The sequence below is a fragment of the Anopheles cruzii genome, chromosome 2, assembly GCF_943734635.1.
Source record: "Anopheles cruzii chromosome 2, idAnoCruzAS_RS32_06, whole genome shotgun sequence".
In the NCBI taxonomy this organism is placed as follows: domain Eukaryota; kingdom Metazoa; phylum Arthropoda; class Insecta; order Diptera; family Culicidae; genus Anopheles; species Anopheles cruzii.
The window spans coordinates 59,637,293-59,664,810 of NC_069144.1; the positions used below are offsets into that span (position 1 = coordinate 59,637,293).

Below are 27,518 nucleotides of genomic sequence, written 5' to 3' on the forward strand. Positions count from 1 at the left end.
AAGCTGGACATGAACCGGGAAGGCGTTTTTTTGCATTCATTCGGCAGAGTTTTCTAGACAGTCACTTGGATTATGAATTTTTATTTCCAAGGGAATTAATTCTTCAATAAAGTTCGGTTAAAGGTGTTCGGTATTTCAATTCTACAACGCTACAAAATCCCTGTTGGAAGAGCGATGAACCCATTCTTGCCCGGGAGAGACAACATGGCACTCCATTGTAAAACGATGGGTATTTAATTTATTTTTCCGGAGAATGAAAATTTATCTCCCAACGCCCAAGGGATGCCCATGAGGATGATGCACCCCTTTTTGCGAATGCCAGCTAACAGATGGGCGACTCTACGGTTTACGGGAATTTCGATTACTGTGAAGCATCTCTCCGGACTCCGGAGCGCATGAAAACCCTTTCCCTCGGCAGCACATTTGAATGAGTCGGGCGTTCGACCGTGGTACAGCCGGCCCGGCTTCAAACGTGCGCCATGCTTTGCGACGCAATTCGAAGCCTGGCGCCAGCAGAGCGAGCGGTTCCGAAAGGATGCACGGATAGACGCTGTGTGTGTGCCGAAGTGTATCATTATAATTTCATTATTATTGTACTAAACACTCACACACCGGGAAGGGATAATGCTTTCCGGATTGTGGAGTGTTCGTGTTCCCACACCGCCCCAGCTTCCTTGGTCTTAAAATTCGAGTGAGTCCTGTGAGGCATGAAGGACAGGCCCCACAGGGAGTGAAAGGATAATGTTGCCCTCTACAAACAACTCATAAATCCGGGCCCGAGAAGGTGTTTTGCTTAGAAGTATGGCATTACATGTTGGAAACGATCACGTTTCGTTCCTTTCAAGAAAGCGACGGATAAAAGGGATACGTGCCTTTCTTTTCACCGACTCGGCTCCGATAGGCGAACACGAATCATTACACGAAAATGCGCTAATGGCGCGGTGCGCTGTTCATCAATTATTTCACCTTTAATGCTCATCCCTTAAAACTGAAGTATAAGAAGATGTGTAATCGATTTTGGGTTGTCAAATGATGCAGTGAATTAAGCCATTTTCTACGTCGTCTCTTACTTGTCGCTCCGAGGTGCATCGGATGCATCGATGCTCATCAATCTTCTCAAAACCCCCCTTGCCATCCGGGGGGAACTCAATATCGCACTAACCCGGCAAGTAGCACGATATCAATCAACTACTGCTTTCCAATCAGCCAATTTAATCGGTTTCTGTAAAATACGAAGGAGAGAACGGCGACCCCGAAGACGACATCATCCGGCAGTACGTGAATCACCCGCGGAAGGATCTGCCAGTGAACCCGGAGAGCGGCCAAACGGCAACCATCGCACCGGTGGGTGGGAAGAGCAAAGTGTGTCTAATAAATTAAGTAACATTTCGGTGCCACATACTTCCCGTCATCGGCCACATCTGCAGCCGTTTCGAACAAAGTTCCGTCCCGGCAAGACACATTTTTGGGGAGTTGTTGCAGATGACACACACATCTAAAATTGTCTTGAGTCGGAGGAAAATTGGATTTCGTTTCGAACCACGTTGCTACTTGCACGCTCTGCTTATCGGAACCGGCCTTTCATCTACCGGAGATGATCAGCATTGGGTTGTTGACTGGAGGAAAGTTAGTTTGGCTCCATGCTTCGTACGTTGTGCAGACGGCATTAAATGGGAAACCAAGACGCTGTTGTAACAATGCCTTTTCCATATTTTTCTTTAAATTCCAAGCCAGAGCTACGGTTAGCATATGTAACAGTAAATATTACAGTCCCTCCCAGGTGCGCCGAATTATTTGGACTCGGATTTGACTTGTGGTGTGTTCCTTGGCATCCAACAGAACATGGTCCCCTGTGTCCATTTCCGACTCGACGTCAAGATAAATCAAGCCGAACGGTATTGTAGTTTACCTCTCCGTGCTCTGTTGGAAAATTGGAAACAAAATACGATACCGAGAGCATACCAATGGAAACGAAGGCAAGATTGCTCCCCGAATGGTAGAATGCATTTGCTTAGATAACCGATTTTGGCCACCGGGAGAGTGTAGTCAGGGCTCCAAGATCCTGGTGTTTAGAATGCATTTTGCATCATCCACCTGAATTGGATATGCTTTTGATTGGAAAAAAGAATTATGGAAGGATCGTGTTGGGTTTACCACCGCGCATCCCCGGCAGCCGCAAACAAAAAGCCCGACACATTTCAAAGCTCCGTTATAAGAAAAGGCAATAAATATTGGAAATTGATGTTTGAGGGAGAAATGCTGAACGGAATGCTTTCTTTCTTTCGTGGCCCAGGCTACGACAAAGGAGCGGGATATTGAGCGCAGCGGTGGCGTACTAAATGGATAAATGATTTATGGCACTGCTTATCGCTTCAAATGGTTGTCTTGGGAAATTGTTGTGTCTCGAGGGCGAGCAGAGTTGGCAGAAGTAAGTTCATTCCACCCACCCGCCGGAAAGCAATACGATGCGGAAAGTTTGGTAATCTTCGCGCCTTGTTCGACCGGGACTCAACAATCTTAACTCTTCCACGTCCAGGATTTCATTAAAATGTGGCTCACAGCGGCACCAACGGCTAACGATTATCCACAATTCGTTCGCCGTTGTCCATTTCTGGCAAAAGTTCGGTCGAGATCCTTTGTGCGGCGCATCTGTGAGGCGCGCAGAATCATGAGCCCTACGAGACTTGCATGGTTTATTTGTTTCCAACCGAAGCATGTGGCAGCAGCAAAGATATGCCACCGCGTTGTTTCCGGATGCATTCCCGTTGCAAAAACGCAGCTCTGGCCCGGACAAAGTTAAGCCTCGAGACTCACAACAAACCAAACACCGGAAACGAGGATGGCGTCTTCACGCCAAAGTTTTCCGCGTCTGAGCGGAATGAAGCGGGAGAATATTTGGCTCGTTAGTAGAATAATAAACTTTCGCTAACGCGGGCGTGTTGGCTGGAAACGGGGAACGATCTCGTATCACAGACCGAAAGGTGGGTCCGTTGCTTCTTACAAGGAATTTAAATGCACCGCCTTATAACGTTTTCCGTTAGTGCTGCTCAAACGGTGAAAGAAATCAAGAAGGACCAGGAAAAGGACATTCGCTCGCGACGCAGATGGAAACTTTTGAACCCCTATCGTTCGGTGCAGCCGTTCCTCCGTCTGGAATGTTTGCTGAACTTTTCAGCTTCAGCCCGGGACCCGGGATGCGCACTCGGGTGTCGTTCATCTTTCCGGGAAACAGAAGAAAAACCGACAAACACCCCTTTTTCCCGCAAGACGCGGTGCGCAGCACATGGCTGCTCTAGGACTTTAAATGGATGTTTATGACCTCATCGAGCCGACAGCAGATGACGTTAAGGGTACTTGTCCTTAGGAACTTTCAGGAACGGGTTCAATGAAATACGTTTTCAGCTACTCGCAGCTAGGTAAGAGTCCAGAAAGGGCCTGTATAATGACACCGCGCGATAAGAATGATAATCAGTCGTTCAATCGAAACGGTAAAACTTATTCCCATTATCTTTGTCTGCACGGCACGCAAAAGATGATTTGCATAGCATAATGAAGAATTTTCCATTTTCCCGAGCATCCGCGCCACATGAGCCATCGATCGGAAAGCTTATCGAAGTGTCGATAAAAAGTTTTTGGAAAATTGATTTCACATTCCCTGGGCGAAAAAGTATTTTCTCTATTCTTTTTATGCCCCTTCGCGACCGAATAGAACCCCGTCGGAGGTAGAAATATGCTAAATATCCATTCTAGCATGCGTTCTACTTTTTATTTTGAAGCTGTTGGATAAGAATTCTCCTCACGAACATTGGCAGAAAGTTAGGCGACGTGTGCGCAACGAACCGGATCGAAGCCCCAAACAATCTTTCCGTCACTTTTCGCAACTAGCAGTCCATCCGGACCATCAAAACCGCAAGTCACCAACAATCTGACTTCTCTTACGATTATTTCAAATAACTGCCAACATCTCGGGGGCAATCGGTTATGCACGGAGAACCCGAGGAAACTCAATTCCGCCATCCGTCCACGTGATCGGTTGCCAAATCCTTTTTGGACGGGTGGGGACGAGATAAACAACGCAAAAAATACACTTTTGCCAGGAATCAATTTCATCCAAATTTGTGGCACTCACGTTGCGCTCATTGCGCTCTACGACGGCATCATGCTGTGGGGCCAATTGAAATTCCGCGTTTGTGTGCTGAGCAGACAGCGACGTACAAACCGTCTTGCGTAATTTATGGAGGTTTCCCGTAATGCGACCACTAAAGCTGACAGCGATTTTAAGTACAGCAAGTCGAGAGAGAGAAATTTGTTTCAAATTAAATACATCCGCGTCCGGCGGCAGTGGCACTCGGGGGGATGTGCTTTATAAGGTATGGCATAAAAATAAACATAAACATTTAAGCAATCTCTTCCGCCGGTGCAGCGAACCCGGAGAGCGATTGTGGATCGCGAGCAACGTTAAGAAAAATGTATTTCATCAAACGAAGCCCCGAAGATCGATCGCCCAGTTTAACATTCCAAGCCGACGGCAAGGAGAAAGGGAAAGAGAGAGAGAGAGACACGGGCGGACGAGAGACCCAAAATGTCCAATCCGGGACGAGACGGACGGGAAATTCCAGCCGGATTCGTGGGGTCCAGCGTTAAATTGAGCAGCCCGGCAATCGATTCGTTCGTGGCCGTCGTAAGTGGGATCACATTCTTTGACCGGTTGGGATATGATAGGGGGGATATTCTAACCATTTAAGGATGTGTCCGCTTCCCGGTATGGCATATGGGATGGCTCGTTCGCCCGGGAGGAGGTCAAAGAAAATTCTCCGTCGCAAATCGAAGAAATCAGATAATGGAACGCGACGACGACGACGACGACGAAAAAGGAAGATGTTTGGGTTATTTTTAGCATTGGCCTCTTGTGGCTGACCACGGTTGGTCAAACGGTTGCTGCTACGCTGCTCGGCCAGCTCGAAGGATATGCTCGAACAACATTTAGGAAACACACGGCCAACGATCAGTAACCCATTAGAGAAGATGCTGTTTCGGTTTCTTGTTTTGTCAATTAACAGATAGCCACGAACGGACGGACCTCGCAAAATTCGATTTGCGTTACCGAAGAAAGAAACTTAATCCTACCTTCTTCGCGATGTCCACTCCGTCCAAGGCAAGAAAGTACGTAGAAAAGCTGAAAGCCGGTAAAAGTACCGGCATGGAAAGGCACCGCGACGACAATGCAAAATCCAGTCCCCCGGTTTGCAACACCAAGCGTTCCCCAACATGGTCACCACGGACAGGAACAAGTGTCCAACACAACAGGCGGACCCAGATGGAAATCTCGTTTATTCCATACACGTTTCTCAATCGCGCTCCCAGAGGCCCACCGAGACCGAGATGTCCTTCTCGACCTTCGGCCGACCCTGCACCCTTGCGCGCGAAAGGCGGCCCATAATTCCTAAAATAAATCTTTGTGACATTATTTTTTCATACCCCAGGAGATCCGGGAACGACCGTGCTCTACTGGTGGTGGCCGCAGAGCACTCGAAAGTGGACACAAATGGAATTTTCATGTATTTTTTCCTTCCATTCGCGTGTGCATTCCATATTCCATAGGACTTGCTTATGCTGACGGACGGACGGACGGATGCGGGGTGGCCACTTTTCCTAGTGCCGACCGAATTCGGCATTATCAACAAATCATGATAACGTGATAAACAACAAACCGGTAGCCATCGACGCGGGCCGTCCGAGACATACTGGAGACAGACAGCCGACCGACGGTGTTGGCAATTGAATTCCCACGATGTGACCATAAGAAGCCGGATCGGGTCCAGCGTATAGGCATGGGCTGGCTGCGTCACTCCAAGATATGTGCACGGCGATGTGGACACTGCGCGCGGTAGAACCATTGTTGGGTATGGCTTGACGAGCAACCTTCCATTTACGGATCGAGGCGGATGAAATTGAACCGGTGCATCATGTTGCAGATGGATGGCTGCGTTTTCCGCTTCACGAACAGCTTCGAATTCCACACCACCGTGCAGCTAACGGAACTTTATTGTGTTAAGTTTCTATCGTTCAATTCTAGACTTCATTGGGGCCTTATCAGGCCTAGGTTTCGGACCAGCAAGTCACTGCGTTAGGCTTCCCGAGGTCACAAAATACATGATAAAATGTAAAAACGAATCCGACGATAGAGACTTCGCGGGCATTTAAGGTTAAGCACCAAAAAGGATTTAAAAGCGGAACACGGTTACACATTGTAACCGAATTTTAATTGCTTTTAATACTGCGAGGCGGTGACACCGCCGAACCGAGGTCCTTTCCGGTCGGTAACGATCGGCTTCTGTGGATTACGTTGGTGAAATGGTCAACGGACCTCCGGGGGGCGAAAAAAGGCCCATTTCGGTGGCCGAATAATGCGCTTTCGTGGGGCTTAGCTCCCGACATTCGTGTGCGCGGCATTTGCTTGTTTTTGTATAATGGCCAAAGACGGTAATTACACGTCCTACCGTCCCGTTAGCCAAACGGTCAACTTTTTGCCTCACGTAGTGCGTCACGCTAAGCTGCGGCCATTAAAAACGAATACCAAAGTGTGCGGATTAAATGCCCTAAACCGAACGGGAGTGGCTCTTTTTGGTCCATTCCGTTGATTTCTACTAAAAACAGTTGTTACACGAGCTCCGGGGAAGAAGCAAACATGTCGCGGGGACCAATACGACAGAGTTTGTTCGATCAGCGTTCTGCCAAAAGTGGCAAATAATAATTACGAACCATAAAGGAGCATCCCGTGTCGCACAGTTTCCGATTTGTCACCATTACCACCCTTGCGACTGTTGCGCACAAATGGGATCATAAAACATTATTACGTATTTTTCATTTAACTGCCGGCAACAGTAAATGCTGAAATGTCGTCATTTGGGTCATTAAAAGGAAAACTGACAGCAAAATGACAAAATTCAAGCGATAGGGAGGTGGGAATGTCGGACAACGTTGCGGTTGCGGTTGCGGATTGCGGCCCTAAACTCATCCGTGACATCCCAAAGAAAGTCACGTTTGCCGGTGGCTGATTATGCGAATAAAATTCTATCATCTTGAATCTTTATTAACCTGTCTCCAAAGATCGATAAAATCTTGAAGCTTTCGACCTCTAAACAACCATCTAGGGCTAAATTAAACTGTCGTTGCCATTACAGTGCACGCTGTTGTTTACACTTTTGGTAGAGCGAAAGAAGATGATCGAATTTAGATGGTGCCTCAAACAACTCCCGCAGGCATTCGTTATTGTAGCATCTGCTTTCCCGGAGCGCGTCGGTTATCACTTCGAAGGGTGACGAAATGCTAGAGACGTCCTCTGAACGGCTCAAGGTTCTGCTTAGAATTAGAGAACTGTGTTTGCATTAGGGATAGGCATCCCGAGGAACCACCCTCGTTGCGTGTGCTGTTTTGCGCTTTCAACAGACCGAAATAAATAGATGGATTTATGATGGGATTTATATAAACACGTTTCTCCCCCCCGGAAGTCCCGAGTTTTTCCCCCAAAAAACGGGAGATGATATTTTCCAGAAGAACCAGACCGGAGAAATCCGCTTCTTCCCGAGGCGACATCCTAGATATCAGACGCTGCCACTAATAAAATCCATCCTTATTCGTTACCATCAAACGGGGCCAGAGAAGTCCCGTGACAGAGTGGGGAAATATATATCAGAGAAAAACGACGACTATCGCGGCTTTCTGACGGCGGAACGCGACCCTCGAATGGGCCCTACAACTGGGAAAAGAAAATTGTGTCGACAGCCCACACAACAACAACAGCCACTGGCGGAGTAGTCAAGCGAGAAAGAAAACTAACAAAACCAGCGCCACAACCTTCCTGTAGGCGCTGACCTAAATATGACGTGCGACGGCAGCGAAGACGACGACGACGACGATGGATGGTTTCGATGATAGGAAAAGGATTCGTGTCCAAGCGATCGCTCACCGGCTCACCGAAGGAGGCGCCGTGCCGTATCAGGCCGGAAGGATAACTGGGCCGGGCCGCAGGGGAGCCGAAATAAATTTAAATGCATGAGCAAGCACAATCCTAATAGTCCCCAAGGGGTGCGCGGTCATCCCCCTTCGGTTCCCCCGTCCTTTGGCAGTGGTACCCCGAAACCGACCGCCGTCGGCCATTCATATCGCAAACGGACGCTCTGAAGATCTGAGTGTATGTGCCTCTAGGCCACCTAAAACACGTCACTCAAATTACGGTCGCAACGAAATCGAATACATTATGGCGCGCCCGTGCATTATCGACAGCACCAGCCGGCGGGCGGGACGGACGAACCCAAAGAGTGTGTCAATATTCGTTCAAAAATTGATTCGAATGTTAGTTTAAATTAATTATTTACAGTAAATCGAATCCGAGGGACACCGCCGTTTGCGCCACCGAGACGAGCATTGGTCGGCGAGCGTCGGACAGATAAAATATTGACACAAACGATGTCCAACTCGGTGTCCAAACAATTTAAACTACGACCCGGAGGCAAACGCCGTTCGAAGGACATATTTTCCGCCGATTGGGTGCGCCACCGTGCCATTGTGCTCATAACTCAAACGTGCCATTCTGCGGTAACCGGGAACGGAACGGAGTGTCCTTTTGAATTCGCAAATGCCGGCCGGGTGGGGGGCAACCGAGTTTCCCCAAACGGTTGAACCTACAGTAAAACCTTTTAAATGTTTACCCTTTTCGGCCACTTTAAGTGTACAAAAAAAGGGGGACGTAATAAAGTTGTCCCACCATAAGCCACGAGAGGACATTACGGTCGACGGCTTCCATCACACAATGGCAAGTTCTTTTTGTTCATCGCTCTCAGTACGTCCTTTCGCACCACGGTTTTTGTGGAAATTGCCATCGCAATAGAAAAACGTTGCGCATTGTTTGAACGCGCGACCACGACCGACGACTAGTCGGATGTCACTTTATCAAAAATGCATTCCAAAGTTGGCAGCTTTTATTCGCAGCAGCAGCAGCAGCAGCATAACCTTTTCTTCTCGGGTCGAATACATTCTGAAAGGGGAGGAAAAAAAGTGTCCACCACCAGGGTGCGGTAGCCTCTCGCTGGACATCTCTATGTCCGTGGGAAGGCTGGCTCCCGGTACCGCAGTAGAGCACGCTCTTATCGGCGGGAGTCCAAAAGTCATCGAACCGTCGTTGCCGAAGAGTCGGTCGTCGCCAACTTTGCCACCGTGACTCGATCTCGGTGGTCCCGCGATCGAACTGTTGGGCTGGCTCTGCTCAATCGATAAAATGGCAGTTCAATTTGAGTTTCATACTCTGCTCTGCCACACTTTCCATCGGGGCTTTCCGCCGGGAACGGCGATCTAGCCACGGCGCGGCTGGTGCGCATTATGCAAATTTTATGCATGCACCCCAAATGCTACTCCGCGCCACTGTTGCTACTTGCTTTCCACAACAGCACAATTGTGCTGTGTACACTTTCTGTGCGCAATTGTGTCGCGTCGTTGTCGCAGTTCTCGTTTCCGAATCATAGTTTCTCGGTTATGACTGCCACACATATTGCATCGACGGTCCGCTTTTTGGGTTAAATTACTACACACAGCCCACGTAGCCCAACGTTTCGTCGTGGGTTATGCTAAAATCGATTCGATTTGGGTTTTTGGGGAATTCGAAATAAGGTCACTCGTCAGCAAGCGATTGATTTAAATTCAGTAGATTCCGATACACATGTTCCGTGCAATCGAATGCTCCCAGAAATGCGGTCAGCGGGGAGGATCGATAACGACCGAGGCCGATATCCACCGTGCTCCACCGTATACACCCAGGAGGTCCTTTTTTAAGTCCAATTTAGTTCACACGATCCCATAAATAGCGTACCGACGATACGTACCTGCAAGAGAAAAGAAAGGCAAAAAAGGTTAAATAAATCCAATCAAATCGATCAAGAAGGATATAAAAACACACACACAAGAAAAAGGGATCATTTTGGCGGCCCCTTGGCCGGATGGCCGCTCGGGTGGGTAGATAAACACACTGTGCTCGAGAAACGATTCCAGAATCCGTAATCAGCACGGCAAACGCCGGCGTGGCGGAAGTATGTTATTGGATTTCAAATAAGCTCAGTTTTTGCCGGAAGTTGCTTTGTCCGGTTTTAAGTTAGTGTGGGCTCCGGGGGTATGATGTCGCCCCTCCGATGTGATGTTGAGAGACCATTTATAACACAATATCATATAATATTGTTCCAAACGGTCCTTCAGATAACTGGCAGACAGCGTCGTGTAGACTCACAGGACAAGAAACAAACGGTCGGCCGCAGGCCGTGTCGGGTAGCCGGGAAAAGGATTACCCACAAAAAGCGAAGATTGTCTTGGCTAGACATATCTCTCGGGGGGGTTTAAATTCTCTTAAGGTTAAGCTCTTGGGCTGTTGGAATTTACACTGTCGAGGAATTCATCCGCCCCGAAAGAAAGCGTGCGTTTTACATGCTGATGTCTGGCTTGCACGGCCAAACGATTATTGTCACCCCCCTGGGACACGGAGGGAGAAGGATGTCATCTGTCTTGATGATAATTTCAGTTGATAGCACACGGGTTACGGCGATTCCGGAGATTGAGAATTACAACGAACGAACAAGCCATTAGGGGGCTCGGAGACGGCAAGAAACACAAATCAATCAATTTATAACTGACCACTCCGCACACGATCGCGCTTATGATTGGATTTGGCTCGGATTTATGAAGCAAAACTTCCATCTCTCCGGCGAGGCGATTGTTGTGCCATAAATCATCACGATAAACGGTCGGTACCGTTGGATTAGCGCGAGTGGAATGTGCTCCACGCGGCCGGCCCACGGTAGGCGCTTAGTGTCCCCGCCGTCCGCCTTGACAGCCGTAGACAGACACGCCAACCGCCAACCGGTTGGTGCCTTGGTCGGTGTGCTATCTCTGCCTTTTGCATTAAAATATGCGTAACGAGCGGTTGGGTTTCATGCGAACCTGTCGTGCCGCTGGGAGGCGGGAACAGAAAAAAGCAACCTAAATGCCCCAGAAGTGGTAGCCTATCTTGCGCGCGACGGTAATGTCGCCGGGTCGCCGCCGCCGCCGACATTCGCCTGCGGACGGTGACGTGTGTGACGAGAGATAAATCGTGTTCCAGCCGTAAGCCGGAGCGTCGTCTGTCGTGCGCTGACAGTGCAACAAATGTCCGACCGCGATCCATCTGCATATTAAGCGCCGGAATGGTGCACTGACATAGGGTGCGCGGGCCACCATTCGAAAAGTAGGAACCGGCTCATTGCTGTAAAATTACGCGCTCCGGAGCCGCCGCTCGGGTCCGATGCGCGGCCATGCCGAAAGTTGCAATTTATAGAGTGTCCACACCGTTGAACAAGTTGAACCGATCCATCACCGAACGGGTGGTGGCACTGAATTGGAAGGGAAAGCTGAACTGTACCGACCCGTCACTTCGTATGTCGGAGAGCAGGTTTTGCATCGTCCTGGTGAAGCCACTGGTGCCTTCCCCGAGGTTGAAGAGGTTCTAATTTGATTAAGATTTATTTCGCCAAACCACGGTCCCACGGCTGATTCGCAATTTGTTTGGCGCAGTTCCGCGACCACTATCTGCTGGTTGACGGTTTAAGGATTGGGTCTGTTGTAAAACGGGTAATTTCGTTGGCGATGGTGCCTTTTCCCATTGCACCGTTTATTGGCGGCAATTGACTGGTCTTAACGAGGAAGCACGATCGAGCGACGCCAGCACAGTTTGCTTTCGGTCATGAGGGCTAGTTCCGGTTGCTGGGCGTAAATTAAGCGCTTCATTGGCACTCACACTCTACACAGCGTGAATAATGAGCCTTTCAAGTACAACACCATATTGATTCGAATCTTAACTTTTATGGCAAACTTACATTTCAACGTCACGTCAGACAGGAAAAGCACGAAACTGGGCAACAAAGCCTAAAAAGGCTACTTTGTTGCGCTCCCAAAAAGCATTGCCCCAAAAGAATATGCTGTCTGTTTTCTGGCCAACGCTAAACGAAATTGAAATGTGGACCACCAAATTTATGGACACTCAAACAATCACCAGAGCACTTTCCTATCCAGCTTCCTGTATTGCGGGGGATATTCCAGTAAAATATCCGGCAAGCAGCCGTAATAAAGTTATGACAATGCGGGAGAAAAAAAAGATCCAAAACTCAACCACGCTCAGTTGCCGAAAGCCGGCACCGCCACGTCACGGTCAGACGCAATGTCAATCCGATTAAATTGTGCGTTCATTTATGTATTTACTTTGGCAGAAAGTTTTTTCGGCCAAAATTCGTTATTGGAGTAGGCCTTGGCTGGCCGGAGAGTCGCTGAGAAGATTGGGACGGAAGAGCTCGTTTGTTTTCCATCGGTCATTAAGTTTTGCATTAGCGCACCGAACCGTTCCAGGGGGCCGGGCTCTTGCGTAGGGTGTGGTTCAGCTGTATGGTAAGTTCTGTCCCTCAATTCCTTCCAGGATATTATGGTGCTCTCCGCCTTTCTTCCGGAAGGCTACATTTTTTCATCGAATCGGTTCTCGTTGCCTACTTTGGGGTTTATTGGAAGTCGTCTGAATCGGAAAATTAACAAAGTCCAAGACCAAAGTCCTTTTGAAAAGATAGGTTAAAAAAGAATGACATTATTTGACATAAAAGTTATAGTTACATTACATTAAACAGGCGATAAAATTGTGAACGTGATTTAGACATATTTTCATCCGAGGTTAAATAATTGAGTAATGATCCAATCCTCGGGAGTTTTACCAAAGAACTCGTTTCGGTCAAAAGTGACCGCTTTGTCCGTGAATAGGGTCCGTGACTTTTATCACTAGCACAAAAACAGATTGGTCGTAAAATGCATCAAAAGTGATAAATCTGAGTTGCATTATGACACTGGGCCATTCTCTCGTCAGAGGACCAGAGTTCGTAAAGGTAAGTTGCAGCCAACATTCACTACTGTCGAGCGTGAAGCAATCAAACATAAGCCGATTACCGATCAACCTCTCAAATCTTTATTATTATTCGCCCAAGCCCAGGCGACTCCATTAAAGCTTCCACGTTTTGGTGGAGTCACACGTCGTGCGTGACTTCTTTTTACCGAATCGTTCGTCCTATCACAAAGGATTAACAAATACAAACATTCGAAGGAGCTTAAAAACCACACCGAAAGTTGTTTACTTTTAATTGTCCAGCGGGAGCGTTTAGTGGACGCCATTGCCAATCAGTAGACTGCCGCTAAGTGGAGAACCGTCTTGTTATTTTCCTTGAGTCGCGCTAAAATACTGACTGAAAGAAATTTTGCTGATTGGAAACGTTTCCTTGGACGCGGTTTACGAGGAACTGTCGGCTCCTGTTAAAAGCAACCGCCCGTTAGTGGGCAATAAAAATGGAAGACAAAATTATTGCTCAAGGATACGGTTTTTTTTGACGCCATAAAGCATCTCGGCAATACGACACCGCAGAAATTCTAATTCCACAGACATTTTTGCTTTATATTCCGTTGACCATATTTGGACCCCACCTATCGCCGCTTGTCTATCAGTGTCACTGCACCACAGACGTGGCTTGGCATTTTGGCTCCGGAGGACATATTTACACACTCCTGCGAGGTGTTGGAGAGTAAAAATTTGCATAATGCCCGCAATAAATTTTCAAGAATTCAAATTGAAATTTATTATTCGAAAGTTGGGGCCATAAAGACGACGGCACCGAGAGGACCGATTGGCGTGTCGGCGGTCGTGGTCAGCCAAGGCGACCGCATTATAATTACTTCAGAAGCCATGTGCTGGAAGTGTCTCAATAGATTTAGACGATAGACGGTGAAGACCCTCCTCCGTCCGGCACGATTCTTCGTTAGTTTTACGATGGCAGTTTTATATCGATCCGTCGCCACTATAATCCATCGGGCTCGCGAGGCGTCAAAGAAGTGGAGCTCGGGTTTCAGCGCGATTTTTATCTACCTTCCCACTAAAGTAGGACACCCGTGGAATCGCCCGCTTCTTAGCCGACGAGTGAAACAATAAAAAAATCCTATACCGATCAATTTAACGACGCCACAAAATCAATAAAACCGTGTCTTTTTTTTTTGTTTGACGGCCGGGCGAGAAGACGAACAAAACAAGATCTATTGTGGTTCGTAAAAAATATTTACTTTACCGAGCACCGAGATGCGGATAGACTTTGTAAGGGGCGTTATTTTATGGCCAAGCTCCTCGACGCAGCCTCTCGCTACGCAAAGCAATAAAAAGTTTCTCGCTTGTAGTACCGCATCTAGACAGGCACCGGAGGGTAGCACGGACTGCGGGCAAAGCATATGCAAAATTTAACGACATTAGAGTGTCCACTTTGGTCCCATCGTCTGTGTATGATTGAAACGAGTTGAAGTTGAGTATGAAATAATTTCAACTGAATCCGAGAGTGGACACATGCAATCAATACTGGAACCCCCTGTTCTATGGGTTTCAATGAGATAGAATAATCTCTGGGGGCATGATCGATGTCAAGTGTTGATAGGCGGCGCTTAACACGGCACTGGAATGCAGAACCCGTTGCATGGGCTGGGCGAACGTCTGGATCATAGAGTCATGTCGAAGCTTGACCACACCAGACACCCCACGGACGTCTGTGTGGGAACAGCGACAAGTGCCTTAATGTGATAAATTAGGATTTGCACTGATTAGCATAAGTGCAACCTCATATACAGCAGAAACAACATTCACGCAATCAGATCAATAGCTGGCCCAGGCTGACGGCCGCAGCAACCTGGCACAGGCCGTGTGATTTCGCAGAAACACAGCCCAGTTGTTGCGTAGGGGTATCCACAATACGCCCTTTTCTGTGTGACAAGGCGTAGGAACGATGCTGTGGGCTTTGAAACGACTCCAAAATCGAACAGTACCCGAGTCTGATTTATCCTCGACGATCTCGATGTCTTTTCTCTAACCCGTTCAGGTGGTCCCGGCGCAGCAGTCCGGTTGACAAAGTAGAGCTTGCCCCGGTGCGTAACAGTTTTGTAGTCTCCGTAGTCGTTACACGCCGCCCCGGGGTGAGATCTCCGGGCTAACGGGTTCTCCGGTGTGAGTCCAACGAGAGAACCAACTGGGACGTCATGATTTACGCAACTACCTTCGGCCGCCCTGCTTCTTTCGACGATCTCTCGGTCGGTCGTCGGGCCGTGCCGTGTGCAAAATATCTAGTTCTCGTCCATCCGGTGGCACCTGGCGCAAAAGGAGGATGAATCACTTGGGCAGCATTTGCATTCGACCCACTTGCAAAGCACCACACGGGGTCCAGTGCCGGTTAGCCTACGCAGGGCGATGTTGCAACTGACCACGAGAACACGTTGCGGTGGCCTAGTAAAACTTAGACGCGGACAGACTTTTGCGTAGGCTTTTTCATTCACCGGCACCAGCAGGGGTTCAATCACCGGATGAATGGGCCGAAGAATATGCATTCTGCACCAGTTGACCCAGCACTATGTGGCAAGGGCTTGCCTCCACGAGCCCACACTTTTAGTATGATCCGTGCTACAATAATATCTTGACGACTTCAGGGCTGACTTCTGCCTAGGCGGCATACCATTCCACGCGGAAACCCACGGTCTCTTGGCACGACTTTGATTCCTTTGGGAATCGGCGTGCTTTTGAAATTCCCTCTTCGTGACATCGACAATTGGAGTCAATTTAACGGCGACAGCGAGACGTTGATAGCTGATCAGTGCGCGCCAGAGCAAGTGCCACGGCGGGACACTCCTTGCGGGGTGTGCAATAAAAGAAGCAATTCAACACTCTCGTAGGCATTTTGCGTTCTCCTCTATTTCTGTGCCAATTTGTGCTATTGTGGTCCCGCTTGGCAGCAACGGGCAGGTAAGTAGTAAATAGTCACAACATCATCCGTATCAACGATGGCACCCCGCCGTTGCCACGCAGTCCTGGAACTCGCAAATGACTTAAACAGTGACTAGAAAATACACTTAAAGTGACACACACAAGACAAAGGTTTCCTTTTTCAAGTGTTTCAAGTGCGAAAAGCGAAGCACATTAATGTTTAATAACAATCTGTAGCATCAGGCGCAGGATGTTGCTAACGGCGGCTGTGAGAGCAAATGATAGGACACGGCCCCGGGTATTACGCTCTAGAAAGGAGCGCAATTAGCGCGCTCAATCTGGTCACCATCCGCTGTAATGATCAGCAGCTTTGAACGGTTTTTTGGGGAAACTGCGGGCTTCGCTTCCTGGTGCCAAACATTACCGGATGCCGGGACCCGAGGGGTCGACTATGGTGGGGTGGATAATTATAAGGCTGCAGATTGTGGGGGAAATTTATTAAAATGTTTGCTGCAAACCAGAGATACAGTACAGGACAGCAGGTACATGGCCACGTTATTTTAATCTCACCCAACTGTGCGTACTCAGATCCGGAGGATGTTCGAAAACCCTGCAGCACAAAGGAAAGAATAAATGGATCGCCGACGAATTGAACAGGTTCCGGTAAATGTGGAAGCGGAAGCAAAATAATTAAAAATTCTCGCCGAGAAGGGAAAAGTTGGGAATGTTTGGGATTTGTGAAACGGAAACTGGACGGAAGATTGGTGGCAGCCGTTTATCGCAACGACGATCAGACAGATTTATCTTCTGGAGGAAACTTGAACCATCATAAAGCTCATGGTGAGTGTGAAGAGCACTGTTTTGGTCGAAACATTGTTGCGTGCTATTGGTTTATCGTCATAACTCGTCTGACTAAGCGGCCCTCTGGCTGAATGATTAATGGACGCCAATTTTAATCATTTGCCCAATTACGAATCAAACAAAGACTCGGTCCGTCTGCGTGTGATCAAATAAAAAGTATTACTTTCCGTTTTCTTCAGAGACTCAAGTCAGAACAACTGACCGCGAATTGATAGTGGAACGTCCATTCTAGCACGATGTTCCGCGTTCTTGGCCTGGCGGTGGGTCTTTCGATGGGGCAACCCGTGTGGCGACACTCGAGCAATCCGACAATTGTTTGTCAACAAACAGCAAGTGAAACGACAGCACTTTCCGTTCTCTTGGAGTTAGCCGCGGAGGCCACCGGGTAGGGTTCCAATAAAAAGTAACACGCGACTACGTGCCGGTTCGGCCCAAACACGATACGAATCTTCGCCGGGTTTGCTGGAAACGGTATATCGGCTGATAAGCCAACGACAGCACCCCTTTATTAGGGTCTTGCGAAGATTTTGGTGTAACCTCTTTCGGTGAACAGCAAAACAGCGTCGTAAGCTCGTAGCTCGGAAGATTTATGTGCCATCTGGTACCCGAAAACGGGAATACACCACCACTGTTTCGTAAACCAATCGGTTTTTATCAGCATCTCTGGGTCATGAACCAAATTCTACTTTCTGAAGCATTTTCGTAGATACTGTATCGCAAACTGAAAAGCTGCTTGCGAAGGAACCAAGGAACACCATTACCGTCAGAGAACAGAAAGTGAAACAATCGACCGCTCGTCGCAGGACTGGGACAACAACCGACGTTAAGTGACAAATGAGTTCCCAAGGTGCGCGCGTGGAAGATAAAGTATCGCGTTCGATCGTGCAAACTTCCACCTTTTTCGAGGGTCTCAAGAAAATTCGTTTTCCGACCCGAGGGCGCCTCGAACGCCATCTACCGGCAGCGGACGTAGGAACCAGCGCGAACGAAACACAAACATCCCATCAATAAAAGATGGCCAAGGGCGTGGCGGACCGGCGGAAATGATAAATCTCTGTTCCCGGTGTGTTCCGAGGGAAACCGAGGCGTGAAAACGTCAGCCACCGAAGGGTCTTCCGTGATCCTTCGCCGTAAGCAGGTTCGGGCGGGGCGGGGAGGGGGCGAAGAATGCTAAATTAAGGCCATCGGCAAAAAACACCCACTGCTGACTTGGGTTGTTGCGCCATTTTCGTTTGCTCCGCTGGTCGCGGTTTCTTCGCTACGAAAAGAAGATTCTTCCCCGGAAAGGTGGCCTCTGGCTTCCAGCTTTTGGTGCTTTGCAGGCGCGCTCCTGAATTCTTTATTAAATGAGTTCAATCTAGGGAAATGATTATGCTGTCCGTACCAGGAAGAGAATTCGGTGTTCGGCTTCTCATTCTTGAAGGTGAGATTGGATTAACCTTCCTTGCCCGGGGGCCGAAACGTGCCCTCCCTGCCTGCTGGGATGGCTTTAAGAAACGGGTTTAGTGAAATGTTTACAACGCACACCGCACCGAGCCGTGAGATCCGGGGACGTGTGCCCCGGGGGCGTAACAAATTGAGGCCATTTACTTTGGACTTTAGGATGTAAAACATGTGCACATGTAATTTTAGCACGCCCGAAAACGTTGATGCAAAGTACGCTTCACATTTTGACCTGAATCCCGGAATTCCTCTAGCGGTGAAAGAAACCATCCGTTTGTTGGCGGACGGTGACGGCGGATTGGGGAAGTGAAACGGCGAAATAAGGGCTAACACGAACGCGCTGAGCAAAGTCACGTTCGTCGTAGATCCTGTCGAAAAGTTTTTACGACTTCCTATTGGTTTCGATTTTACGACAAAATGAATACGCACGAAGTGCCGTCCACAAACGGCCGTCCAACCCGACGACCCCGACCGGTTCTTCCGAAGGAACACAGGTCCTTAGGACTGATCGTATAAAATAAATAGCTGCTCGGATGCTATCGAGGACGAGTGGTTACAGCACGGACGCCTCACATCTGCCCTTTTCCGTTTCACCATTGTGCGCCACAGCACCGAGGATGTCCGCACATAAGGTTTCGATCATTACGCACTCGTTCGGAACTAACAATGTGGCCGGCCGGGCCTGGGCGTGTTATTGCGGTAGGCGAATATGACAGGCGGGATTTCTCAACTCCACAGCACGATTGTGGACGAGTTTAGTTTGAGGTTTGAGGCGTCCGTGCTGGACACGCACTTTCAGCTAACACTGCACGTTCTACGTTGATAGTCAAGGCGGTGTCACAGGACATGATACGGGAACGAAATTTATGATGCTTCTACAAAAACTAAAGCTCCGATAAGAATTGACATCCAGTAATGCGAGTGAGAGACATTTTTATATGACGGCATCTGTTGTGGACCCGGCTACAACCCGGAGAGGTCAAGAATCGTCATCCGAAATCCCTAGCCTTGTGCGGCTGTAAAATGCCCAACGCTGGAATGTAATAAATCTTTCGTTTCCAGCTGACCCATAACATCTCGACAGAGCGCTAGAAAGAGAAAGACAAATCGAGGAATTTGTGCCCTAAACTAAGGATGACAGTTTCGGTCCCCGGCACTATCCGTATGTCCTTGAAGCGGCGCATTCGAGCAGCCCTCAATTAGAAGGGGTGCCGAAAAAGAAAGGACTCAAAGATGCGCAAATTGCACAATTTTAAGAGGCGTACGATATTTTCTGGGACAGGTAAAATAGCAATACCGACACCCTGCCGTGCCGTGCCGGGCGGAGAAGTGCCCATACGGAATGAACAATTCAAGATGGCCCTCGGCAGATGTCACTTGGGAGGGTCCACCCTCTTGACCCGTTTTCACGCAATGCGCAATATATTGAGCCCTGCCGTAAGCCTCCTTCTCTGGCGGTAGAGAAGTTGGTATCAGATTCACGGAGAACCGTAGCGTCAAGGAGCCCCAGAACAATGGAGACACTTCACAGGCGTGCTGTGCTTCCTTTGCGCTGTCCAGAGAGAAAAGGACATCATCCTTTACCAACCCAGCCCATTAGCTCTATTGTTTCTGATATGACTGCGACCGGTGTCACCACTGAACCGTCGGTCTGCATAGGCCAAAGTTTTAACGAGACCAGAAATTTGATCACCTGCCTATCTGGCAACGGACAAAGGAGTTTTCTGCAGATGGTTCCCTCTCGAAGTTCGTTCGTTTTTCCGGCAATCTCTTGTGGTGCCGCCGCCGAGTTCTTCGAGAAGTGAAAGTGAAAGTACAGACCAACTTCAGACCATTTTTCTGCCACCAAGGGGCGTGAAAAAACCCTTCCTTGTTGTTCTTTACAACAGTTTGTAGTTGCTGGTGGCGGCGCCAAGCACCGAGCCGTCACCGGGGCAAACTTTGCGAAGTCTTCTCGGCCTAAAAAATAAATATCGAAACAAAAACTCATTTAGACACCTTACCGCCGCCTTCAATGGCAGACCTTCGGTGGGACTTTATCACTTTACAGTGAACTCCGCTAGTACGAGGAACTTTGCCCTCTAGCTGTCCTTGACATTTCGCCGTCGTCGTCATTGTTCGTTCCGCAGAAGGAATTGTTGCTCGCTTCGATTCCTGGGGCCCCAAATGGAGCCTGATTTATGCTTATTGATTTGCTCATTGGACCGACCAAGGGGACCACCATTCCGTTCCGAGGTGATTGAGATTCGAACGAGGGTGATAAGAGCGCCCGGGCTGTGCGCTCCGGAAATAATGTTCTAAAATAATGCCCTACCGGGCGTGGAGAAAGTATTAGAAGTATAATTTTACCAAGCCCCCCCCCGTTCCACCGGATGGCAAAGAAAAGTGATAAATTTAAAATACCCACCAAGCTGATTTGTGAGTCCATCTTGGGAGTAACGAAAAAAAAATAGGAAGCGCTGCAAAAGTTGGTCGTCAGAGGCCAAGGCAGCGACGCACCGAGAGAGGAGCAAATGATATAAACTTTGCGCCATAAACCATCCAGTGATTGGTGGAGCTATTTTCGACCAGTTTCTGGGCCCAATTTCGATCGATTTTACGACGCCCTAAGATCTAGTAGATTTTGTTTCCCATGAATATATTCGGCTCGCTATTGGTCGGGGTCCGTCCGTCGCTACTCTGACCCTAGAATGGTGTACAATCAATTGAGTGTGACAATCTGGGCTTCCTTCTGGGCCTAAACTGGGGCACCGCTCTCATTTATATTCATGCAGATTCGGACTCGAATTTGGTCCACTGTCCAAAAACTGCCACTCACACCCTTTTCAACATCAACGTCCGGTTTAGTTGATGCGATTACCCTGCTTCTCTTCGTTTTTATTTTGGCTCATTTTGCTGGAATGCGGACATTTGTCCGCTAGTCGCCGGAGGGGAGGCTGCTCCTCCGATCCGGCTCCGGGTTGTGGTTTGGGGATTAGCTACAACCCCAGCCTCCCAGGGATTAAGATTGTTATCTTCGGATTAACGACTACAGAGTCCGCCGGGACACGCTATCGACACGCAGCTCACGCACGAAACCTGCGTCCCAATCAGACCTGACCGAGTTCCTGTTCCGTAGGAGAGAATGTTCTGCGTCCTCGAAATCCTACGTAATCGCGTAAGTCCTAATTACTGAAACGAATCCTAATGCGGAGACCACCCGGCGGTGGCAGCAGCAGACCACCTCGAAACCGCCAATCCAATCCGAAATGTTACGATTTGGACCATTGTTACCCTCTACATACCTTGTTGGGCATGATGTGCCAGGAGCGACGTTTGCCCTGCCGCTGGCTACCGATGCTGAGCCCGGACAGGGACGTATTTTCGTAGATTTCGCTCGGTATCGGACTGTTGAGGTTGGTGGTCGAATCGATCGTCGGACAGGGCGACGATGCCGGTGACAGCGTGAAGCAACCGGAGTCGTGTGACTGAACTATTTTCAGTCTGTTGCCCGGACAAATGCCCTGCAAAAAGAAGGAGAGAAAGGAGCGACCAATCAAATATTAATATACCGATAGCGCGACATATCTGACGATAAAGCGAAATAGAAAAGAAATCAAACAAATATTATTTTTGTCACGACCTTCGGCCATGTCGTTCGCAGCATGTTGCATCCGCTGCCGCCACCAGAGACACCAGAGTTATTTGCAAGAAAAAAGGGGTTCAACGCCAGACAAACAGGAAATCGATTCGAAAATAATCAGATAAAGCGTATTTGCTTTGCTAAGCAAACGCAGGCACCAGAAATGGCTGCACTTGTTGTCGGCTGGCTGGCGTTGGTTGGGTTGCTCGCCGTACGGTATACCTTTCAGGGGCAGACAGGGCGACAAACTCATCTTCCGAAGTACCGGGGACCGGGGCGAATCGAGAGAAAAAAACACGACAATCCTATAATCGGGGAAAAAAACAATCCATCGTCATCGTGTAATCCACCGAAGGCACACGGAATCGATCCGTATCGAAAGTAGATTGATATAAAATCCTCGCCACGCATCCTGCCATTGTTTCACAAGCCCCGAAGCCAAACCGGGGTCACCCCGCGGGGGGTCTTTGAAAGTTTTCGCATTTCTGCCGAGGCATACCGAGAAACGATGGAGCGAAACTTTGATGACTTTTCCGATTTCCGTGAGCAGAGAATGATTACTGACGCGCAAACCCGCTAGCCCGCTGGCGAAGGAAGCTGCCAGACACTCTTGCTTCAGTGGCCGGGCCCGGAGTTCGGAACAATCTGAGAAAGTGATTTTTCTTTTTGCGCCAACGAGGGCCCTCATTGCTGTTGTTTTTTGTTAGCTGAGAAGAGATCATTCGAGGCATCTCTTTGGAGGTGCTACCTAGAGGAGTAATCAACGTCTAGGAAGACACCCGGAATTGTCCTCGATGTTGTTGGAACCAGTGGGCGCGTTATGTCTTGCGTGTCCATCAATCTCAAAACGGAGCCGGAAGTCAAAGACAGAAAAACATCCATGGGTGATGCGCCCAAGACCGTGTTCGTGCGGCAATTGTTTACCCAATTCCGGAACCCTGCTGTGGCGTGCCAAGGATACCCTCATCTTCAATAGCGTCTGATTGATAAGGACCCAGTGTGGGTGCCGCGACAATGGCCACGGTGGAAAATAACATTATTTCGCTTTGACAAAATTGAACTTAAATTAGAAAAAAATGTCGTAAGTTCCGGGTCCCGTCGCTGCGGAAGAAGAAACTTTACCAAATCTTGGAGAATCTTTCGGTCGCCAAAAAGTAGCGGAAGATTTTCTTTATAAATGTTTCGCATACGCACCCCTAGGCGGAACCTTGACGGTGACTCGGTCGAATGGCCACATTCATTTCGGAGCATGTGAGCATGAAGTAAATTCAATTTAGACACAAAGTCCCGCCTGGGGTGATCCAAATTTAAAGTACGCATTTTGTACGCAAATGCGGCACACGCCCTGGGTTGTGGACATATTTTCGGTACAAGTTTCATGATTGAATTTGTATGCCCCGTTCGTTCGGCCTTTTCCATACTTTGCTTCTTCCGACAACTTAGTTATTGGAAAGATATTTTATAAACAGTTGCTGCTCAATATTCCAACCGAAACAAACACTTCAGAAAGGCACTCATCAGGAACAGCGAATCAGCAAATGAAGTATTCTATCGAATTCTCGTGAAACATGTTGCCCGTCTGAGACGTACGATTACCGTTTCCGGGAGGGCGGAATTATGGAAAATGGCACACAGAAAGCCGAAATCGACAGCAATCAAAATCTTAATCAACTTCAATTTATCACCGCTCTGCGGTGGGCGCTTTGGATGGTTTCATCACTGCCAAGGGCCGGCGGTAGCCGAAGACACTTGAGTCTCTCGTGGGCTATAATTTCCGCAGCAGGATCAGAATGCTCAACGTGAGCATATTTCTTCAGCCATCGGTCGTTCGCCGTTGCAAATTCCCTCACCAACAGACTTACAATTGACTTAGCATTTCACCACCCTAACAGCACCAACCGGAGGAATTGTCTTGTGGAAAATAAACAACCCCAAAGGTACCCGTCGTCGTCCGTGGCGGTTTGGCGGAAAAACTGGTGCCATACGTGAGCCCGAGAATCGATGGATTTTTCTTTCCACATTCACCAACGGAATAAGGACGAATAAGAATGGAGGAAGAATTTTCTCTCGAATGGCTCTCTGGAGGAATAAATGTTTTGAAGTTATTTTTTTGTGCTCAACACAGATCGAAAACAAATTTCACGAATATGACAGCACGACTGACTTCCGCGCGGGATTACACCGCAGGATCCGATAGAAATCCGGTCGATCTCTGGCGCACGAGATAAAGTGGAGAACCCCAAGACAGTTCCTCGAAACGAATCCAAACGGCAAACGATAGATAGATGTGAACATTTCTAGAGTCTTTCTGGAATTTTTCCCTCAGGAACGGCCAGATAAGAACGCTAAAGAGAAACGAATCCCGGCCCAAACGAACGGCACATGGCACACACACGGAATCCCGGCAAGGGATGCAGCTGTAAAAAGGACATCAGATAATTTTGCTCGCACTTTAGCGTGTCCTCTTACAAGGTAAAGACCGACGCACCGATGGGAATACACAGCAGCAGCCCGAAAGGCACAGCCGGGAACGGATCGAAACGAAAAACAATCAACACAATTTGTTTGCTGACTTTGGGCAATCCGGCCCGTCGGCAAGCGACCCGACCATATGCGCGTTCCACAAGACTTGACTGACTTCGGAAAACCCTGCGGGAGGACTCTCCGGGCCTGGTGCTTTTGGTGAAGTGTGCCCCCTGCCTGCAACCTGGAAGCTGCTATGCACCCAAACGATGCGGGTTCTGAACGCACGGAAACTCCATAACATCTCCATATTGATGGGATCGCCATCACCACGACTACGGCATCACCACGATAAAATCTGCAGCTGTCCGGTCGAAAAAAAAGGATGTCAGCACATCCTTGACGAATGAGGATAAATATGCCCCATCGACGCACGATTAGGAGTAGCATCGGCCGAAAGATGTCCTATTTACAGCCCAATAAGCGTAAACAATTTGGGTTCCCATTCGGCGTTGTGGTACTTTCAGCAGCCTTTTTGTGTCGATTTCGGTGGAAGTAATCGAAAAGCGGACAGCAAGCGAAACCAAGAAACGGGAAGGATGCTTGGGTCGAAAAATGAAATCGCACGAAAGTGGCCGCCCATATCGAAAGCAATTATCGACCAACGTCGAATCGGGGTGCGCTCGGTGTGGTTCCGGGTGCGTTCCAAATGCGCTTAAACATGGACGCTAAATGCATTTATGAACCACACCCAGTAAGTGCACTCGCATTTTGGGCCAAAGTGTGGACGCACTTTTGGTCCGCAATCGAATGCAGCTCGAGAGCAGTTTTATCTCGCACCTTTTCCGGGTTTCCGAAACAAGAGAGGGTCTATTATTATTATTCCTTTTTAAGGACCCGCTCTTCTCGCTTGATTGGAAAGGATGCGCAGCACTCTGGGCAAAAAAAATCCCAATTCTTTTTTCTTGAACGCATTGTCGCATCATTGTCTGGCAACAGCAGACAACAAAGGGGGTCCCAATGAAATTAAATTGCCAGTTTTAATTCGTTCACGGTCGGCTCGTCGGTTGGAAACATCGCTTTTTATTTTTGAGTGCGATCTGCTTTATTGTTTTACACATTTCCCCATGCTGGAAGATGCCCGCGAGGGATGGATGCAACGGAATCCGATTTCCGGCGGTCCGTGCCCGTATCGCGCGATGAAGCTTGATTAATTTTATTTGACAATTATTCGATGCGACTAATGGGCAGGAGACAAACGAGCAGTAATGTGCATTTTTTACAACACTATTCCATCAAAAACCGAACGAATTCGCAGTGAAAGTTCGTCATGTTGTGCGGCACGCCAGACACGAGAAGCCATAGGGCTAATTCTACGGGGCGGAAATGGATTCCAAAACATATTGCAATTCATTTACATTTCACCAACAGCTTCATTTGGCCCTTTGCCCCTCAAGCGTCGAGCTTTGGTGCGTTGAAGGAGTGAAAAATGATTCGCACTGCTGCCGGCGCATTCGTTACACTTGATCATTTGGCATCGCAAAATGGCGACTGCCAAATAAATCACCAACAGAAAGAATATGATATTCATGAATTAAATTACGGGTCGAATTGCTACAAATTGCTCTACAAGTAGAAACATCAGCGTGAAGCCCTCCCGGATGAATAATTTCATCCCAAACTCCGGACAGTCCGTATCTTAATCGTCCGATAAGCGAACGGAGCGGACGAGACGATACACAATTCATCGCGAAAGGATTGCAAGGTGGAAAAAATATGCATGCATAATTCACACTAATGAATTCAGCACGGCCCGGAAGCGCTGGACACCTTTGCCGACTGGCGGGGCCAGATGAATCAAAGTTAATTTTATGCTTGATGCACCTTTAACGGTCTGCCATGGTTTCTTCTTTCGCCACAACACTGACTATGGATGGCTTAGAGAGCGGCACTCACTGACCCGCCGCCAGCTTTATCGCCATCAATAAATTAACGTGGCACAATGATCATAAAAAAAATGTGTCTATCCCGACAACCTTATCTCATGGCTATTAGCAGAAGAAAATTAAACATTTTCCAATAATAAAATATTCGTGGCCAAACTTAAATGGTTCACCATATAGTGTGTGCCCAGCTTCGGTGCAGTCAACCCGGAAGCAGTAAAAAAGTATCCTTCAAAGCCGAAGACTCTTCTCTGCCGTGGCTGTCCCCCGTATCACCGTTTTGCAACATCAGATAAATCCGGCTAATTTATTTGTCAATTTACTTTTCATCCCCAAAGGGGATTGACGTCGAGCCAGCGGCTAAACATCATCCAAGAGCTCCTAGACTGCGGTGCTCTTCTAAGCGATACTTCCCTCGCAGCAGTAGGCGACTTGCACCGACGTCGTCTTTTTCTTCAAACTCTTTGCCAACTAGATTGGCGGATGCGCCCGTCCCGGCACGAGCACTCTTCGCGCTTTTTGCAAGACTTCAATTGCTGTAGGCGATGATCATGCGGTGCTCTTATTCGCTGCGCCGCCGCCGCAATAGTTGGTGGTGGTATCAGAGGTTCGGTTCGGAAGCCACCGCGTCACGGGGAACACTCCTTCTCGCTGGCGATGAAATTGCCAATTAGCGTTACCGGAGCGAAATTGCCGTAACGCGTAGCATTCTCAGAAAAAGGCCGCCAACCGAAGGAAGTCAGATAGTGGAGCACACCACAGGAGCCGACGGCGGAAAAATGGCAATAAGACTTGCCACGGATGATGGAGTCATTTCAACGCTGGAGGTCGCCTCGCTAGCCTGAGGAGCCGGAAATCTGACAGAGAGAGAGCGCTTGTCAGAACCGACCGACAATTAAAATAAATCGCTACGCATCCGCGCGGCGGCCCACGTCGGGAGTGAAGTGGGTTTCAATCAATCGGGAGAAGAACCGACCGCTGAGCCCACCCCAGCAGTAGACTGTCTCGATCGACCCGGGGCGGTAGAAATGTGAAGAAATAAAACTGTCAACAGCTGGGCCTCCGCTCCAGGAATCGTTATGGTGCCACGGAAAAGATGGCGAGCTGGTCTCTTCTTCACGGGGCCATCTCCACGCCAAGTGGTAAAAGTTGATGCTCCGGGAGGTTACGGCGAGATGTTGCGTAGATTTATTGTAACGAGCTTCTGAAAGCCCACACCGGCCCACAGCCGGAGCGAACTTTGTTGTGCTGAGAGTAACTATCGATAAGATACGGTTTACTTTCCAAGAGCCCATCATCTCGGCTCGGGGATATCTGATTGCATTGAAGAGACGCACTTCTCTATCCCGAG

General features: G+C 48.6%; 1 protein-coding gene across 1 annotated transcript in view; it reads right to left on the bottom strand.

Moving 5' to 3' along the window:
• Positions 1-27,518, bottom strand: part of LOC128267418 (breast cancer anti-estrogen resistance protein 1) — a 91,604-nt gene that overhangs the window by 5,388 nt on the left and 58,698 nt on the right. The window contains exon 3 of the mRNA XM_053004250.1: positions 21,424-21,642. Within this exon, the coding sequence (XP_052860210.1) occupies positions 21,424-21,642 (219 nt within the window). The remainder of the gene's footprint in view (positions 1-21,423; positions 21,643-27,518) is intronic.